Source organism: Lepidochelys kempii, chromosome 11 (assembly GCF_965140265.1).
Source record: "Lepidochelys kempii isolate rLepKem1 chromosome 11, rLepKem1.hap2, whole genome shotgun sequence".
Lineage (NCBI taxonomy): Eukaryota > Metazoa > Chordata > Testudines > Cheloniidae > Lepidochelys > Lepidochelys kempii.
In genome coordinates this window covers 59,311,288-59,329,183 of record NC_133266.1, presented here as the reverse complement: position 1 = coordinate 59,329,183, position 17,896 = coordinate 59,311,288, and the positions used below count along the sequence as shown (strand labels likewise).

The 17,896-nt window shown below is 42.2% G+C and overlaps 1 protein-coding gene across 7 annotated transcripts in view; it reads left to right on the top strand.

Annotated features, from left to right (window-relative positions):
* Positions 1–17,896, top strand: part of TRAK2 (trafficking kinesin protein 2) — a 70,807-nt gene that overhangs the window by 33,883 nt on the left and 19,028 nt on the right. For 3 of the 7 annotated variants that reach the window (XM_073306405.1, XM_073306399.1, XM_073306402.1), the window contains 3 exons: positions 13,991–14,044; positions 14,945–15,021; positions 15,855–15,971. In XM_073306405.1, coding sequence (XP_073162506.1) covers positions 14,971–15,021; positions 15,855–15,971 — 168 coding nt within the window. In that variant the 5' untranslated portion in view covers positions 13,991–14,044; positions 14,945–14,970. Of the gene's footprint in view, positions 1–12,779; positions 12,899–13,990; positions 14,045–14,944; positions 15,022–15,854; positions 15,972–17,896 lie in introns of those variants that run through there. The other 4 variants (XM_073306401.1, XM_073306400.1, XM_073306404.1 and 1 more) reach the window with 2 other exon arrangements.

Genomic DNA, 17,896 nt, shown 5'->3' with positions numbered 1-17,896 from the left:
GCATTCATGGCCCGCCATACAATTTCCAGACCCAGATGTGGCCCTCGGGCCAAAAAGTTTGCCCACCCCTGCTTTAGAGCCTTCACAGCCACTCAGTCCTACTTCAGCCAATCATTCAGACAAGTTTGGTTACAATGTGCAGGAGATAATGCTGCCCTCTTCTTGTTTACCATGTCACCTGAAAGTGAAAAAAGACATTCGCATGGCAGTGTTGTAGCTGGCGTCGCAAGATATTTACATGCCAGATGTGCTAAAGATTCATATGTCCCTTCAAGCTTCAACCACCATTCCAGAGGACATGCACCTGTGCTGATGACGGGTTCTCGATAACAATCCAAAGCTGAGTGGACTGACGCATATTCATTTTCATCATCTGAGTCAGATGCCACCAGCAGAAGGTTGATTTTCTTTTTTGTTGGTTCAGGTACTGTAGTTCCCGCATTGGAGTGTTGCTCTTTTAAGATTTCTGAAAGCATGCTCCACACCTCGTCCCTCTCAGATTTTGGGCAACACTGTAGATTCTTAAACCTTGAGTCAAGTGCTGTAGCTATTTTTAGAAATCTCACATTGGTGCCTTCTTTGCGTTTTGTCAAATCTGCTGTGAAAGTGTTCTTAAAACGAACATCCGCTGGGTCATCATCCAAGAATGCTATAAAATGAAATATATGGCAGAATGCAGGTAAAACAGAGCAGGAGACATACAAGTTCCCCCCAAGGAGTTCAGTCACAAATTTAATGAATGCTTTTTCTTTTTTTTTAAAATGAGCATCATCAGCATGGAAGCGCATCCTCTGGAATGGTGGCTGAAGCATGAAGGGACACATGAACATTTAGCATATGTGGCAAGTAAATACTTTGCAATGCCTGCTATAAAAGGCGAATGTCTGTTCTCGCTTTTAGGTGACATTATAAATAAGAAGCAGGCAGCATTATCTTCCATAAATGTAAGCAAACTTGTTTGTCTTAGTGATTGGCTGAACAAGAATTAGGACTGAGTGGACTTGTTGGCTCCAAAGTTTTGCATTGTTTTGTTTTTGAGTGCAGTTATGTAAATAAAAAAAAAATCTACATTTGTAAGTTACACTTTCACAATAAAGAGATTGTGCTACAGTACTTGCATGAGGTGAATTGAAAAATAGTATTTTATTTTACAGTGCAAATATTTGTAATAAAAAATAATATAAAGTGAGCACTGTACACTTTGTATTCTGTGTTGTAATAGAAATCAATATATTTGAAAATGTAGAAAAACATCCAAAAATATTTAATAAATTTCAATTGGTATTCTATTGTTTAACAGTGCGATTAATATTTTTATCGTGATTAACTTTTTGCGCTAATCACATGAGTTAAGTGCAATTAATCGACAGCCCTAGTTCCCATCAATCCTGATAGTAAAGCTGGCAATTTTTCAGGGAGAAAATGGCCCAGTCATAGAGCATTCTTGAAGAGTTTGAATTTGAATTTTTTAAAATGAAATGGCATAGTAGGCTGCCAAAAGGATTGAATGTGGGGGTGGGAGAATCTTTTGAGTATTTTGATGAATTGGTAGGGGCACAAGGTACATATTTTCCCCAGGAAAATAGGGAAATCAAATGACTTCTCATACAGCAACTGGAAGAAAGTAGCTTTTAGTAGGGGTTAATATTGTGTTTGGACATAATATAATATTCACTGTGAAACAAATTTTCCTTGTACATGCCTGCACTAAGAAGATTTTGTCATTAGTCTGTGGGTTTCCTCCTAGGGAGTACAGTAATAAAAGGGAATTATCTGAATTTGGCTTGAGATGATGTCCCACAATCTAAACAGAATTTTGTTCTCTGACTCAACGGTTCAGTTCAGAATTCTGTCTAAATGTGTCAGATGTTTAAATATTGACTAGACGGTTTTATTGCCCTAGTTTTCGGATAAGCAAATTTAAAAAACAAGTAAAGTGAAAGCTTTACTATCACCTTAAAGCACACTGCTGTATATCAATAGGGTGTGTTCTTGCCTCTGAGCCCAGAAAAAATTGAGGCCACACAGTTCACTTAGATTTGAAAACAACTTTACAATCTTTACTGAGGTACTTTTGTTTTCAGTGTCTGAAAGTGCAGTTTTTCAGTATCAAAGTGTTCTCACACACGAGGCCCTTTGAGCAGTCCATCAGAGACTGAATTCGTAGCCTTCAGAGTAAGATGCAAGGCTTTTAAAACAAAACAAAAACCCCTCAGAAAGTTAATAGTTCTATTAACTGATTGTAATCGAGGCAATAGAGTGGGTACTATTTTTACTGAAATCTTAAAAAAAGGAAATTCAAAGAAAAATATCCCTTCTAGAAGGAAAAATGTAATCTGATCAGGAGAGAGATTTTTGGAGTTACTGTAGAAATACTCTTGTAGTTTTCAAAATAATGCATTCCTTAATAAATACAGTGAAACTCCATCCAAGGAAGATGAATTATTGTTATTAAGAAGAGCTACTCCATTTTAGGATTTAGAGTTCCATGTAGTCTGGATGTTTTTGTATATTTTTATTGTTAGGATTTGTCCCTACAGTGGTCACTAGGCACCCTACAGGAATTAAAAAGAAAACCATTACACACAATAAGTAATCCTGTCATTAATGACTGGCACACCTGTTGAACTCTGGACACTTTCAAGGAGAGTTGCAAATTGTATTTATTTACTTTATCATTTTCTTGATGCAGAGACTGGCTCAGAGTAACAGGCAGGTGGGTACTGTAGTTGTAAGAATGTTTGATAGAGATCTTGTAGGTGTTTGTCTCTGTCTGAGGGGTTGGAGCAAATGCGGTTGTATTGCAGAGCTTGGCTGTAGACAATGGATCGTGTGGTGTGGTCAGGGTGAAAGCTGGAGGCATGTAGGTAGGAATAGCGGTCAGTAGGTTTCTGGTATAGGGTGGTGTTTATGTGACCATCGTTTATTAGCACCGTAGTGTCCAGGAAGTGGATCTCTTGTGTGGACTGGACCAGGCTGAGGTTGATGGTGGGATGGAAATTGTTGAAATCATGGTGGAGTTCCTCAAGGGCTTCTTTTCCATGGGTCCAGATGATGAAGATGTCATGAATATAGCGCAAGTAGAGTAGGGGCATTAGGGGACGAGAGCTGAGGAAGCGTTGTTCTAAGTCAGCCATAAAAATGTTGGCATACTGTGCGGCCATGCGGGTACCCATAGCAGTGCTGCTGATTTGAAGGTATACATTGTCCCCAAATGTAAAGTAGTTATGGGTAAGGACAAAGTCACAAAGTTCAGCCACCAGGTTAGCCATGACATTATCGGGGATAGTGGTCCATCTTGGTGTGGAATGTTGGTGTAGAGGGCTTCCACATCCATAGTGGCCAGGATGGTGTTATCAGGAAGATCACTGATGGACTGTAGTTTCCTCAGGAAGTCAGTGGTGTCTCGAAGGTAGCTGGGAGTGCTGGTAGCGTAGGGCCTGAGGAGGCAGTCTACATAGCCAGACAATCCTGCTATCAGGGTGCCAATGCCTGAGATGATGGGGCGCCCAGAATTTCCAGGTTTATGGATCTTGGGTAGTAGATAGAATATCCCAGGTCGAGGTTCCAGGGGTGTGTCTTTGCCACCCTATACTGGAAACCTACTGACCACTATTCCTACCTACATGCCTCCAGCTTTCACCCTGACCACACCACACGATCCATTGTCTACTGCGAAGCTCTGCAATACAACTGCATTTGCTCCAACCCCTCAGACAGAGACAAACACCTACAAGATCTCTATCAAACATTCTTACAACTACAGTACCCACCTGCGGAACTGAAGAAACAGATTAATAGAGCCAGAAGAGTACCCAGAAGTCACCTACTACAGGACAGGCCTAACAAAGAAAATAACAGAACGCCACTAGCCGTCACCTTCAGCCCCCTACTAAAACCCCTCCAACGCATTATTAAGGATCTACAACCTATCCTGAAGGATGACCCAACACTTTCACAAATCTTGGGAGACAGTCAGTCCTTGCCTACAGACAGCCCCCCAACCTGAAGCAAATACTCACCAGCAACCACATACCACACAACAGAACCACTAACCCAGGAACTTATCCTTGCAACAAAGCCCGTTGCCAACTGTGCCTAAATATCTATTCAGGGGACACCATCACAGGGCCTAATAACATCAGCCACACTATCAGAGGCTCGTTCACCTGCACATCCACCAATGTGATATATGGCATCATGTGCCAGCAATGCCCCTCCGCCATGTACATTGGTCAAACTGGACAGTCTCTACGTAAAAGAATAAATGGACACAAATCAGATGTCAAGAATTATAACATTCATAAACCAGTCGGAGAACCCTTCAATCTCTCTGGTCACGCGATTACAGACATGAAAGTTGCGATATTACAACAGAAAAACTTCAAATCCAGACTCCAGCGAGAGACTGTTGAATTGGAATTCATTTGCAAATTGGATACAATTAACTTAGCCACTCACAGTCTCTAGTCAAGCCTAAGTCATTATGCAAGGTAAGCTATTTCCCCTTGTTTTTTCCTATCCCCCCCCCCCACACACACACCCCGGATGTTCTTGTTAAACCCGGGATTTGTGCTGGAAATGGCCCACCTTGGTTATCATACACATTGTAAGGAGAGTGATCACTTTAGATAAGCTATTACCAGCAGGAGAGTGGGGTGGGGGGAGAGAAAACCTTTTGTAGTGGTAAACACCCATTTTTTCATGGTTTGTGTGTATAAAAAGATCTTCTGTACTTTCCACAGTATGCATCCGATGAAGTGAGCTGTAGCTCACGAAAGCTTATGCTCAGATAAATTGGTTAGTCTCTAAGGTGCCACAAGTACTCCTTTTCTTATATTGTAATCTGTTATACTTGTGTAAATCCTGAGTAACTGAATTGACCTTAATGAAATTATTCCAGATTTATATCAGTGTACGGGGAGCAGAATCTGACCTACTCAGTGTAGTAAAAAGTACAAGCCAATCTTTGCAATATGCTTTCAGCTTTTTCTAGACCTCCTCAAAAGAGCTTCTGTATGCTAGCTGAGATGGTTCTTCTGAGACCATCTTCAAGTCAGTATTACTTTTGTTCCTGTAAAAATAACAGTTCTAAAGTATATTGGGCCCTAAACACTAACAGTAGTTTAGAGCCTAGTATCATTGTATAAATACCGATTTAAACACTGGACATTTAACGCTATGGGCATGTCTACATATTGGGGTAATGAGTTTCACAAGGATGTGTTGTCTAAAGCACACTAATGTGTTGCACTTGAATTAGTCTGTGTAGACACAGCTGATGCATACTAACTACATGTTAATGCTATAAACTATCTTAGAGCACACTAAGGAATCTTTTGTGTGCACCAGCTGGGTCTACAGGACAAATTAATGTGCAACACGTTCTTCTTCAGCTATCCCTCGATGCAAGGATGATGTCTGCCATGGAGGTTCATTGGCAGGTTTTTAAGTGGCTGAGGAGCCCAATATATGCCCTGCAGATTTTCCCACAGAAGTGACAGGTGGGACAGCTCCTTTGTAGCTTCTCTGTCCCATGAGTACATCTGTTCTCTTCAAAGTGAGCTGTGGCTTGGTGTATGGTGTGGCACCACTGTACATAGTGGCCAGTCCAGCAGAGTTGGTGTTTCATGACCTGTGCCTCTATACTGCTCATGTTGGCTGCAGAGAGAACGCTGATGTTAGTGCGTCGGTCTTCCCTGCTGATCCTGAGAATCCTCCTGAGGCAGCGCTGCTGGAACCACTCCAGCTACTTGAGATGTCATCTGTAGGTTACCCAGGTCTCTCACCCATAGAGAAGGGTGAGGATAACCACTGCCTTGTAAGCCAGGATCTTCGTGCCTGTTTGCAGATCTCTGTTGTTGAAGACTCAGCTAAGTAGTCTTCCAAAGGATGTGCTGGCGCAGTGGATCCTGTATTCAATTTCTGTGTCAATGCTGGCTGTTTGGGAGAAGTGGCTGCCAAGGTATGGAAAATGGTCCTGCTGATGGTAATTAGTGGAGTACAAAGAGTAGTTTGTGCAGGTGAAGGCTGGTAGAGTACCTTGGTTTTCCGATGTTGAGAGAGAGACCCAGGCTGCGATAGGCATCTGCAAAAAGATTTAGGTCACCCTGTGTGTGTGTGTGTGTGTGTGTGTGTGTGTGTGTGTGTGTGACAGAGAGAATGACGCAGTCATCTGCATACTGAAGGTCAGTGATTCCAATTCTCATGATCTTAGATTTTTGTTTGGAAATGTCGGAGATTGAGGAGTTGACGGTCTATATGATGCTCAATCCCAATTCCATCAGAAAGGCACTCATGGGTGAGAATCGGGATCACAGCAAGGTAAATGGAGAAGAGTGTGTTAGGATATAGATATTCAGGCCTGTCTGTAAAAGCCTACACTCTAAGAATTTAGGTATATTCTTATCACTTGGCTAGTTAGAGGTATAAAAGAAAGAATCAAAATCACTGTCTGCCAGCGTAAGGTCCTTCTCTTACTGTGACGGTCTGAGGCCCTGTGCTTAGGCTAAGATCTTTAGCTAAGCAACAGAGGCAGCCATAAGCTGGGAAGCGACCGGTCACCTCCTCACATTCCAAACTAGTCACATTGAAATAAGGTGCTATTGGGCTGTTAGGAATACAATCCTGTCCTGATAGTGCCTGTCGCCTCCAGAGAAAGGGAAGTGCCTAGAAAATGTAAAAGGAAGCTTAGTTTGATAGCATCTTGTCTGGCAAGAACTCACTTATCAATAGCTGGGATGTGAAATCCTCACTTCTGTATTGTTTTGTCATTATAGTTCCCACTTTGCTATTGTTTGTCTGTATAATCTCTGTCTGGTTCTGTGATTGTTTCGGTCTGCTGTATAATTAATTTTGCTGGGTGTAAACTAATTAAGGTGGTGGGATATAATTGGTTACATAATCATGTTACAATATGTTAGGATTGGTTAGTTAAATTTCAGGAAAATGATTGGTTAAGATATAGCTAAGCAGAACTCAAGTTTTACTATATAGTCTGCAGTCAATCAGGAAGTGGGTGGAGGTGTGGGGGAAATGGGAACAGGGAATGGGGGTGAGGGTGGGGAAATGGGAACAGGGAATGGGGGTGGGGAAATGGGAACAGGGACACAGGTAAGCCTCTGTGGTGTCAGAGCTGGGAAGGGGGACACTAAGGAAGGAAACTGGAATCATGCTTGCTGGAAGTTCACCCCAATAAACATCGAATTGTTTGCACCTTTGGACTTCGAGTATTGTTGCTTTCTGCTCATGCAAGAAGGACCAGGGAAGTAAGTGGGTGAAGGAATAAGCCCCCTAACAGAGTGTTGGAGCAATGACAGCCCTGCTTGACACCAGTGCGAATGATGAATGGTTCGGTCTCTGAGCCGTTGCACAGAATAATGGCAGTCAACTCATCATTGAGTAGTCTGATGATGGAAATGTATTTCTGTGTGCAGGCAAACATACACAACACCTTTCATAGGGCATCACTATTGATAGAGTCAGAGGCCTTGGTTAGCTTGATGAATGCCATGAACAGTTCCTGGTGTTGCTCCCTGTACTTCTCCTGAATCTGTTGTGCCCACGAAGATCATATCAGTTGTGCATCAGGATGGCCTGAAGCCACACTGGCTTAAGACACTCAGAGCAGCATAGTCCGGAGCTTTCGTACTCCTAGTGGGATCCCCCTTGGCAGGAAGGTCTCAGGCCAGGCTCCTGGCTAATCGTCCAAACTTCACAAGACCCCCAACGGTGGATCAGGCACATATAGAAGACCTTTTAATACTCTGCAGCTAAAAGGCAGATGAGGGCTGCAGCAGGAGGGAGGCCCCTGGTTGTCTTGGATCTCCTTGCCACTGGGCCAGGATTTTCCTCCTGCCAAGTCTCGTGTGGTCACACACCGTCTGTGCACCGGTTTCCCGGTTAAAAGATTTCATGTGCAGGCCTCTGCCAAAGGCCTCTCACCCACACAAAGCCCTGACAACAGGAGCAGTGATCTCTGGGAGTCTTTAATCACAAATCTGTACGCAGGCGGCAGCCGTGTGACGGTCATCTTGTGCTTGGATGAGACACAAGTGCCTTTCGGTAGCAGTAGCTATGAATGAGCGGACCTTTTTTAAGATCCCTTCTGCTCACCCCAAATGGGAAGGGGGATAGAAAAGGTACCCCAAACATAGGCTAACACTCTTCCAACTGGATGGTCGCATCCAGTGGGATCACTCAACTCCGTAGCCAAAACAAAAGATATAAGACAATGAATTTAGCCACCTAGAATGTCTGCACCCTTATGGACTCTCAGCACATTGAATGCCCAGAAAGAAGAACTGCCATATTTGCCACAGAATTGGCAAGACTCAACATTGACATTGCAGCTCTTAGTGAGACAATGCCTGAGGGCCAACTAAAAGAGAATGGAGGTGGCTACACGTTCTTTTGGAAAGGAAAGCCACCTGAAGAGAGATGCATTCACAGGATTGGCTTTGCCATCAAAAATGAGATTGCCATTCAGCTTTTGGAGATTCCCATGGGGATCAACGAGCATCTCATGACTCTTTGGCTCAAGCTCAGCAATAACCAATATGCCACGATCATCAGTGCATACACCCCAACATTTGATGAGGAAGACGACAAGGAGCAGGTTTATAGCACTCTTGATATGGTCCTCACAGCCACATGTAAGGCAGACAAACTCATCCTCATGGGAGATTTCAATGCCAGAGTTGGACAGGACTCCCAACTCTGGAGCAGCACAATACGCAAAGGAGTAGGAAATGTAAACCCCAATGGTATTCTCTTCCTCACCAAATCTGTGGAGCATGATCTGTTCATCACAAATACCATCTTTAGGCAGAGTAACAAATTTAAGACCACCTGGAAATATCCTTGGTCCAAACACTGGCATCTCCTTGACTAGGTTATAGTCAGAGCTCAAGATTACGCTGATGTCTATATAACACGAGCCACGAGAGGTACAGATCACTGTTGAACAAACCATCGATTAGTAAGGTTAGTCATGTACCTGCAGCTCGCTCCACCACACCACAAACTAAGTGAAAGCAGTACAATGTGAAAGCACTTCAGGACCAAGCCAGCTGCGAAATGTTCCAGCAACACCTGTCTGAGAAACTCTCTAACTTGCCTGATGATGTCACTGACGTTCAAAAGCACTGGGATCAACTTAAAAACACCATTCACAGTGCATGTGCTGAAACTATAAGATATTCCACCCATTTGCACCAAGACTGGTTTGGCGAAAACAACAAGGAAATCCTAGCATTAATTCAATAGAAAAGAACTGCATTCTGTGACTGGCAAAATGATTCCTCTAACCAATGATTCCTCTAACCTGCTCAAAGTCAAAGGAGGCTAAGTGACATCCAAACTGAGTGGTGGCAAAAGAAGGCCGCTGAGATTCAGGGTTTCGTAGACTAGGATGACATGAGAAGCTGTATATGGGCCAAACACTCAACCCCTTTACGTTCCCAGAACGGCTCCATCCTTCTCAAGGATAATGCGGCCATTAAACAATGCTTTGAGAGCCTACTAAACAGCGAATCCACGATCTCTGAAGACACCATAGAGTCTATTCCACAACACTCGACAATGGAACACCTTGCTGATCCCCCATCTTCTGAGGAAGTCAGCATGCCATCACCCAGACAAAAAAATCACAAGGCACCAGGCCCAGATGGCATCCCAGCTGAGGTTTTTAAAGTTGGTGGAACAAGGCTCCAGCATAAACTTTGCCAACTCCTTGACAAAATCTGGACCTGTGAAGAAATTCCACCTGACTTTAAGAACGCCAACATTGTTTCAATATTCAAGAAAGGGTACAAATCTTTGTGCAGGAACTACAGAGGTATTGCCCTCCTCTCCATCACTGGGAAGATCCTTGCCCAGATCCTACTAAATCGCCTTCTTCCCCGGCCGAGGAACTCCTCCCTGAATCACAACACGTTATTGTGCATTAGAAATCATACCCTTGTAGAACTCATTACAGTGCAGACAAGCCATATGTAAATGTAATACCTTGTCCACTGTGAACATCACAGATAAGTCTGAGACAAGGTATTGTATACTGGGCAGAATTCTAAAACTTAATGCATCGGGGAATACTGGAGCTCAGACTGATTACCATCAGGACATAAATATCTGTGTCTGGACATAAATCAGAAGAGATGAGTCTGAAGGAGGAGATTAAAGGAGGAATGATGGTCTTTACATTGAACATATCCCTTTGGATTATTCCATCTAGTTTAATCAACTCATCCAGTGCAAAGTGATTCCTAGTAGAAGCCAACTATACCTTGTCTAATCACATATCAGTGGGAAAGAATCAAGCACACTGAAATGCAAACATATATTGCTTTCTGTATGTTGGTCCAATAAAAGATATTACCTCACCCACCTTGTCTCTTCTGTATGTTAGAGCAGACTGAGGACGAGAGAGAGATTACAATCATCCTATCCTTGAGGGGTGTTTTGTTGCATGTATATTATGAAAGCAAAGTATGAGTACATCTTTGAAGTGTAATCTAGTTGTAGAGCGCCCTGCTACATAATAGCTAAGCATTTGCTATGTTTGATTTCCATAATTCTATACCAGCTCATTTCTGATAAGTTTGCGGTTAAAGCTTTTGTCTTGTGCTTGTAGGAAAGAAAATGTGATTGATAAAGCTTCTGAAGCACATAATGCAGGCCAATTCCCAATGTCTGTATAGAGTTACACCTTAATCTAGGGAAAACCCTAGATTATTGCTGTTAAGCTCCTCCTTTTTATGGCCCCTGCTGCCTGAAAGCATGTTTCTCTAATAAACCACTGAGTACATACTGAGGAGTGCTTTTCAGTGAGCTGCAAGAGGACTCTGTGCTGCAACAGGAGATGCCAGTTTAGTAATCCTCTGCTACAAAGCATCTTTTTTCACATCTACTTTGTATATGTGAATGGAGACAGCAATATGGCACTCGATTACAAGGACACTAATCAAAATGAAGAGTTGCTTACAGCATTCGCTATGCAAGGTGAGTGTGTGAGAGAGAGTGGAAAGTATGTGATCATGGTCCTAAACTGTCTGGAAATATTGAGAATGTGGAGCAAAGCACCAAAGCCATTCTCTCTCCATAAATTATCAGTTACCAGGGTAATCTATATTTGTGGGCAGGATGAAAATCCCAAAATGGCCTGGATATAGCAACCATGTACTGAATGTAAACCTTCACTAAGAAGGGTGAGTACTGATTAGGACACTGACCAGATCTGATTAAAATTAAGTATAGTAGGAACATCTACCAAAACAGAGCTGCTTATGCTCTTTCACCTGCAATGGCTGAAGCTTGTGTGTGGGTGGGCACATGAATCATCGAGACTAGTGAGCAAAATGAGGCTTTGGAGCAGGGGTCGTCAGTTATTTTTTGGCAAGGTCCAAATTTCTTGGTCAAGATATAGTCAAGGTCCAGACTCCAGAGAAAATAATAATAATAAGTAAATAAAAAGATTTTTGTGGTCCGTTCAAAAGCATCTGGCGGTCTGGATTTGGCCCGCAGTCTGCCTATTTAGTTACCCCTGCTTTGGAGTCTCTTCTCCTTTCGGTAAATACGAGCAACTCTTGTTAAAGTGGTAGAGCAAATCCCACCTGTTTGAATGCATATCTTGCTGAGAAGATGGTGAATATTTGTCATTTGATAAGGAAGCTTTTCTGATTCTGTCTTGCTCAGAAACACAATTTGTAATTTACATAGCAATAAGTTCAGAGTTCCCAAAAAACCAATACAAAACAGAATAAAAGTACTGACTGCAGCAAATTATTAATAATTTCTGTCAGGAAGTGAATAATTAGCTAATATTTTTGTCAAAGGTACTTTAAAGGCTTTTAAACAAGAGAGGTTAAATGAGAGCTCTGCTTTTCTCTGAACTTGCCTTTGAAAATATGCCTGGTATGATGTGTCCTAAGCAGGTATAGTGTGTCAGGGAAAAGAAAAATGTCTTTGGGCTGCAAATTGTCTTTTCCCTGTTTTCCTGTTGGGGGTTGTTTTTTGTGGGGGGTCCCTTGTACAGGGATGTGCTACAGACATTATTGTATCTTAATGATTCCTAGTGATTTGTCGTGTGTAATGTACATGGTGGGTTGCAGACTAGATGTTTTTTTTGTGTGTGTACATACATCGGAGGCATAGGAGCACTTGTGTATTTCATATGATCATAGGATCATTGGAAACAATGATATATGCATTGTTCAATCCATAAGTATGTATTGTGACAAAGTTCCTGCTCTACCTTGGTGGGTCTTGCACTTACTGGCGGACTTGCTCGCCTTGGAGCTTCACGGCAGCCCTTAGCTTGGCCGTTTTTCTGAAGACACAGTCCTGGTTGACTCCTCCTGTGTCTGACTAGGAGTTGGGAGGATTTGGGAGGAACCCGGGACCGCCCTCTACTCAGGGTTCCAGCCCAGGGCCCTGTGGAATGCTGCTGTTTAGAGTGCCTCCTGGAACAGCTATGCGACAGCTACAACTCCCTGGGCTGCTTCCCCATGGCCTCCTCCCAACACCTTCTTTATCCTCACCATAGGAGCTTCCTCCTGGTGTCTGATAATGCTTGTACACCTCAGTCCTCCAACAGTCCGCATTCTCACTCTCAGCTCCTAGTGCCTCTTGCTCCCAACTCCTCACACGCGCACCAAAAACTGAAGTGAGCTCCTTTTTAACCCAGGTGCCCTGATTAGCCTGCCTTAATTGATTCTAGCAGCTTCTTGATTGGCTGCAGGTGTTCTAATCAACCTGTCTTAATTGTTTCCAGAAGGTTCCTGATTGTTCTGGAACCTTCCCTGTTATCTGACCCAGGGAAAAGGGACCTACTTCACCTGGGGCTAATATATCTGCCTTCTATTACTCTCCTGTAGCCATCTGGCCCAACCCTGTCACAGTATGTAAATAACTCTGTACATAAATAAAGAAATGTATAACTTCGAAAACATAACTCATGCTAGCTGACATGCTTGTGGAAGCCTAGTTATATTTGAACTAGAAGTCGTGGAGGTATAAGGAGACAAGCAAGGAGGAATAAAGCACATAATAAGATCACAGGAAGATACATACGCTATATATCCAGTATTGAGAGAACTAAGACTAGAATGAACACACACACACAAGCATATACATGTAATAGAAACTGAAAGAGCAGTAGGGGCCGGGGGTAAATGCCTGCTGAGCTACTTGGGTGAAAAATGTTTGATTTACGGGGTTGGTTTGTTTCACTTTTTAGGAAAGCGTTTTAGAAAACAATTCAGTGCAACTTTGTTCTTCTCTTTGCTATTCTTTCCTTTTCTCCTCTCTTTTGCAACTCACTGCATAATTACTCCATCCAGACTGAATACCAGATCTGCTTTACTCCAACCCTGTGTCACAATTAAGTATGAGGCCCAGAATGGACATAGTCTATATTCTATATGTGTATATTTTGATTTATTAAAAAAATATTAGTTTAAAGCCCCTTACATAATCAAATCAAGCAATGGCCAACTTCCTTGAGGAAAGGGGATATGACTGCTAATAGAAAAAAAAAATACCATTTGCAAGGAGTAGTTTCAGCACAGGTTCACAGAAACATATGTCTGATGGAAAAGTTTCATGGCTCTATTAAACTTTTATTGCTACTTTAATTGTTTTGTGACTTCATGACTTCGGATCATGAAAGCTATAAATGGAAAAGCTCTGGTGAGTTGAAGCCACCACCTATACCCAACCCCTCCAAGTGCAGGGCATAGTTCCCCTGTTGGTGGTTGTATCACATAAGCTGATACTTTAAAAACATAATTCATTACTGTTTGTAAAGAATTGTAGGATCCTTTGGAAGGTTTTTAGAAGTGTGAAGTTATGATTTTATATATAAAATGCATGCATTAACAATAGTAACTGAAAAACAAATTCACACTCATTTGTTTTCTTAAATTCTAATTCTTTTGCTCTCTTCCTCTCTCTTGCCCTTTTTTCTGTCTTTCATTTTCTGCTATCCTAGCTCTTGGTGAACTTCCCCCCTCCTCTTTGGCTGGATCTCAGAAATTTGCACAAGGTAATTCAGGTTTCTTTTCCATTTTCATATTTTTCTTGTAAGGACAGGAGAGAGCAGATGCTGGTACTTCATGTTTTTGATGTTCTGTTTTGATCCTCGTTATCATTGATTCCTCCTTAGTCTTTAGAAGTTCTTCCTGACTCAACCCTGTGCTTAAAGTATTTTGAAAGTGCAGTTTCACTTCTCAGTAATACTTATTATTTGTAATAGTTTTCAACAACATCTAAAAGCTCATTAAGACATTAGCTTTCCAAAGAAGAAATGGTTACCGTTCCAATGAGTTTGCACTAGTAGACAATCTGGAGGTGCAAATGATGCGTGTTTTCCTCTTATCCCATGTAACCTTAGGGCTTGATCCTGTAAACACATGCATTATGGGACTTGCATGAATTAGTCCCAGCAATCTTCGTGCCCTAAGGCTTGTCTGTCTTCCTGCTTGTAACTACCACACAGTCACCTTGATTTCTTTGTGTTTCAAGGGTAAAGCCCACAGACATTCTCAGCCATATGGGGTGTGCAAGACTGCCCCCTCCCACAATCAACTGCAGTACAAACCAGATAATTCAATAATTTGGTTTCATCCAGAAAATTGACTTTCCCCCACTTACCTCAGTAAGGACCAAATTCTGAGAGGTTCTGGCAGAACTCCCTCAACTCCAGCTGACTTAACTGGGAATTGCACCTCCCTGGATCAAGCTTCATATGTGTTGCCTCAAATGGGTTTCCTCAAACTTTCCAGTGCTTCCTAAGCTAAATATTCTTAGCCTGCTTGTTAATCCTCTCAAAGATCCCTGTGTTACATACTGGTTAGGTAATCTATGCAAGTTTTAGATCTACCCCCACTTGTATTCTTCTTGTATATAAACTACTGCAGTGAATGTTTCTGGGTTTGGTTTTCAGTTCTCGGCACAGACAGAGTGGAGCAGATGACGAAAACCTACAATGACATTGACATGGTCACACATCTGTTAGCTGAGGTACAGTTATCTCCACTTACTGTTGTATTAATTTGTAGTGAACTAACCGTACATTTGGATACAAGCTTTCCTTCACCCACCTGTCTGCATTGTTTCTCCAATGAGCATCCGTTGTCACTTAGAGGGAGAAAAGGAAATGCCTCTTGCCTTTCAGCTGTTAGACACAATAGCACAGGACACGTCAAACAGCGGGGCATGGGGCATGAGAGCGCCCAGTGAACTGCACCAGCTGAGAAACAAAATAACTTAGCAAAATCGTGCAAATCTAGTGGGAGCCGATGAGGAGGAGGAAGGTAGCAACTTGCTCCTTCCCTTCTCTTCTTTCTGCTACCTCTACTCTGTCCCCTTCATACCTCTCCCATTCCCAGAAGTATGCTCTACTCTAAGGGAAGCTGTGCTTCAAAGACTGTGGAGCTGGTGCTTACAGCTCTTTAAAATGATGCCTCAATAGTGACTGACTGTAAAGTCCCCACATCAAACTACCCAGGACCACAATAAAAAATTCCAGCACCCAAAATTAATTTTTTTTTTTACTGTGCCCCAGTTCTCTGATGTTGCAAAGGATTGTGGGAATAGATGAGTCATGTCAAGAAACCAGAGTGTATTCTAGATCCCAAATGGTTAAAGTTTGAGAAACACTGTACTGGCATGTATTGCTGCAGTAGTTCACTGTCAGTGCAGTTTGAAAAGAGTTGGGGGCACACCCTATATTATTTGGCCTTTGTGAATGAGGCAGAAGCATATTAAATTAATTAGGCTGAATTTAAATTTAGGTTGAATTTAAATATAGCCTGATCAAAAATAAAGATTTTTTTCCTGGTATTTGTGAGCAGCGGGATCGGGACCTGGAGCTAGCAGCTCGGATTGGACAAGCCCTTCTGAAGCGGAACCATGCCCTGACAGAACAAAATGAAGTGCTAGAAGAACAACTAGGACAAGCCTTTGACCAAGTGAGTGATTTTTAAAACAGAGAGATGAGGGATATGTAGGGTAAAGGGTTTTTGTCTTTGTTTTTGTTTTTTTACTGTGTAGAGGCAGGTATTTGCATTTACTCTACAGCCATAGGGGGATCCTTAAAAAAACAAACAAAAAACGTATTTACCTAAACTGAAGTATTCCAGTCAAGTGCATCATTCCAATATCCAACTATGAAAATTCAGTACAGTGGTCATTAAGGGGAATGTGATATGTTGGTTTTGTAAATATAATACATCACACTTAGAATAGTTTTCAAGGAAGTTGAGCTGATCATAATGGTCCCCTCTGACCTTATTATTTCTGAATCGAAGAAACTCAGTGTATGTTTATAAACAATGAGTTCAGTTTCCTACACCCTTGTGAAGTAGGAGGTATTATTCCCATTTTACAGATGACGAAACAGTCAAAGAGATGAAGTGACTTGCTCAGGATCGCAGAAGAAGTCTGTAGCATGAGACCTGGAATCTCTTCCAGATTCTGCCTCCATCTTATGCTTTAAACACAAGCACATCTTTCTTTCCTTGTTTATTCAGTCTCATGTTACCTTTTTTTTCCACTGTTGCTCAAATCCGTCTCACTTGCTGCCATCTCAACAGAGGAACTAATGAAGGATGAAATTGTTACCAAAGTATGACACTTACCAGGGATACCCAGGGCTGTGAGGCACCTTGCTGCCACCAGCCCTTAGTGTGAAGAGGCCTTGTTTGTGCCTCCCTGCGGCCAGCTCCCCAACTCCACTGGCCATCGGCAGCACCGGCACTTGCATCTAGGCCTGGCAGGCCCCCGTGCTGCTCTACAGTTCATCGTTCGATAGTATATGTCAAAATATACAAGGCAAATAGCCTTAAATCAAACCCTAATAAGTTCTGAAGCAGCATTTTCTTTCTTTGCCTGTCTGTACCTTTTGATCATCATCAATGGGAAATATTTTTCTTGGTTCATCTGGGTGCGCTGAAATCATCAGTCAACGCTTAAGTTACAAATAAAAATTGATCCCGCCAAGCCCACTTATAAAACAAAATAGTTACTCACATTCTAGAGCCTCGACTTAATTAACAAGATACTCCCATATCTTGTGGAATATTGCTCACCCAGAATCCTTGCAGCATTTATAGACAGGCTGACTGTGACCATCCTTTCATAAGACAAAGACGCTGTTAGCTTGCATCCTTGGTGATGGATTCTGTGTGTTTCTTCATACCCGCAGATTCAACCCTAACAATTTCCTGTCTTTAGTCATAAACAGGACACCCCTTGCTGTTTTGTTTTCTCCTGTGAATTTCCTCTCAAAGATTTTGCAATCTTTTCTCCTGCCTGTGGCTCAGTATAAAAATAGACCTGCATTGTGAGGCATATGTGACCAGACAGGTAGATAAGTGTCTGTAAGCTCCAACCTGAAAGGAACATGTCCAAACTGTGTCACCTCCTGGTAACCTGCCTTAACTCTGAAACCTTAAGAACATAATTTTCAGTATAGATACATAACTCCTTAAATATTATCTATTCATATATGTATTTTAATGATTATGATGACCGATGGACTACTGGGTCTCCGTAGAGATCTCACTTGCCATCTTTTGATGAGCTATTATGCATATACCTCACCCATGGGATCTCTGTAAAATCCTGTGCACCCCCTGTGTCCACTGATAGTTGGCACTAAGAGGTTGTTGGGTCATGCAAAGGATTATAAACTGTATCAAAAACATTTTCCCCTTGTTGATGTGACCAGTGCATCCCAGGGCCAGATTTTTCAGTGAAATGGGCACAACTGCAAGCACAGATCAGCATACAGATACCAAATATGTGCTCACAACTGACCATATGTATGTTCAAAGACTTAGTTTGTGTATTCACATCAGGTATTTGTACCCAAACTTGGAAGTGCGAGGTTGCA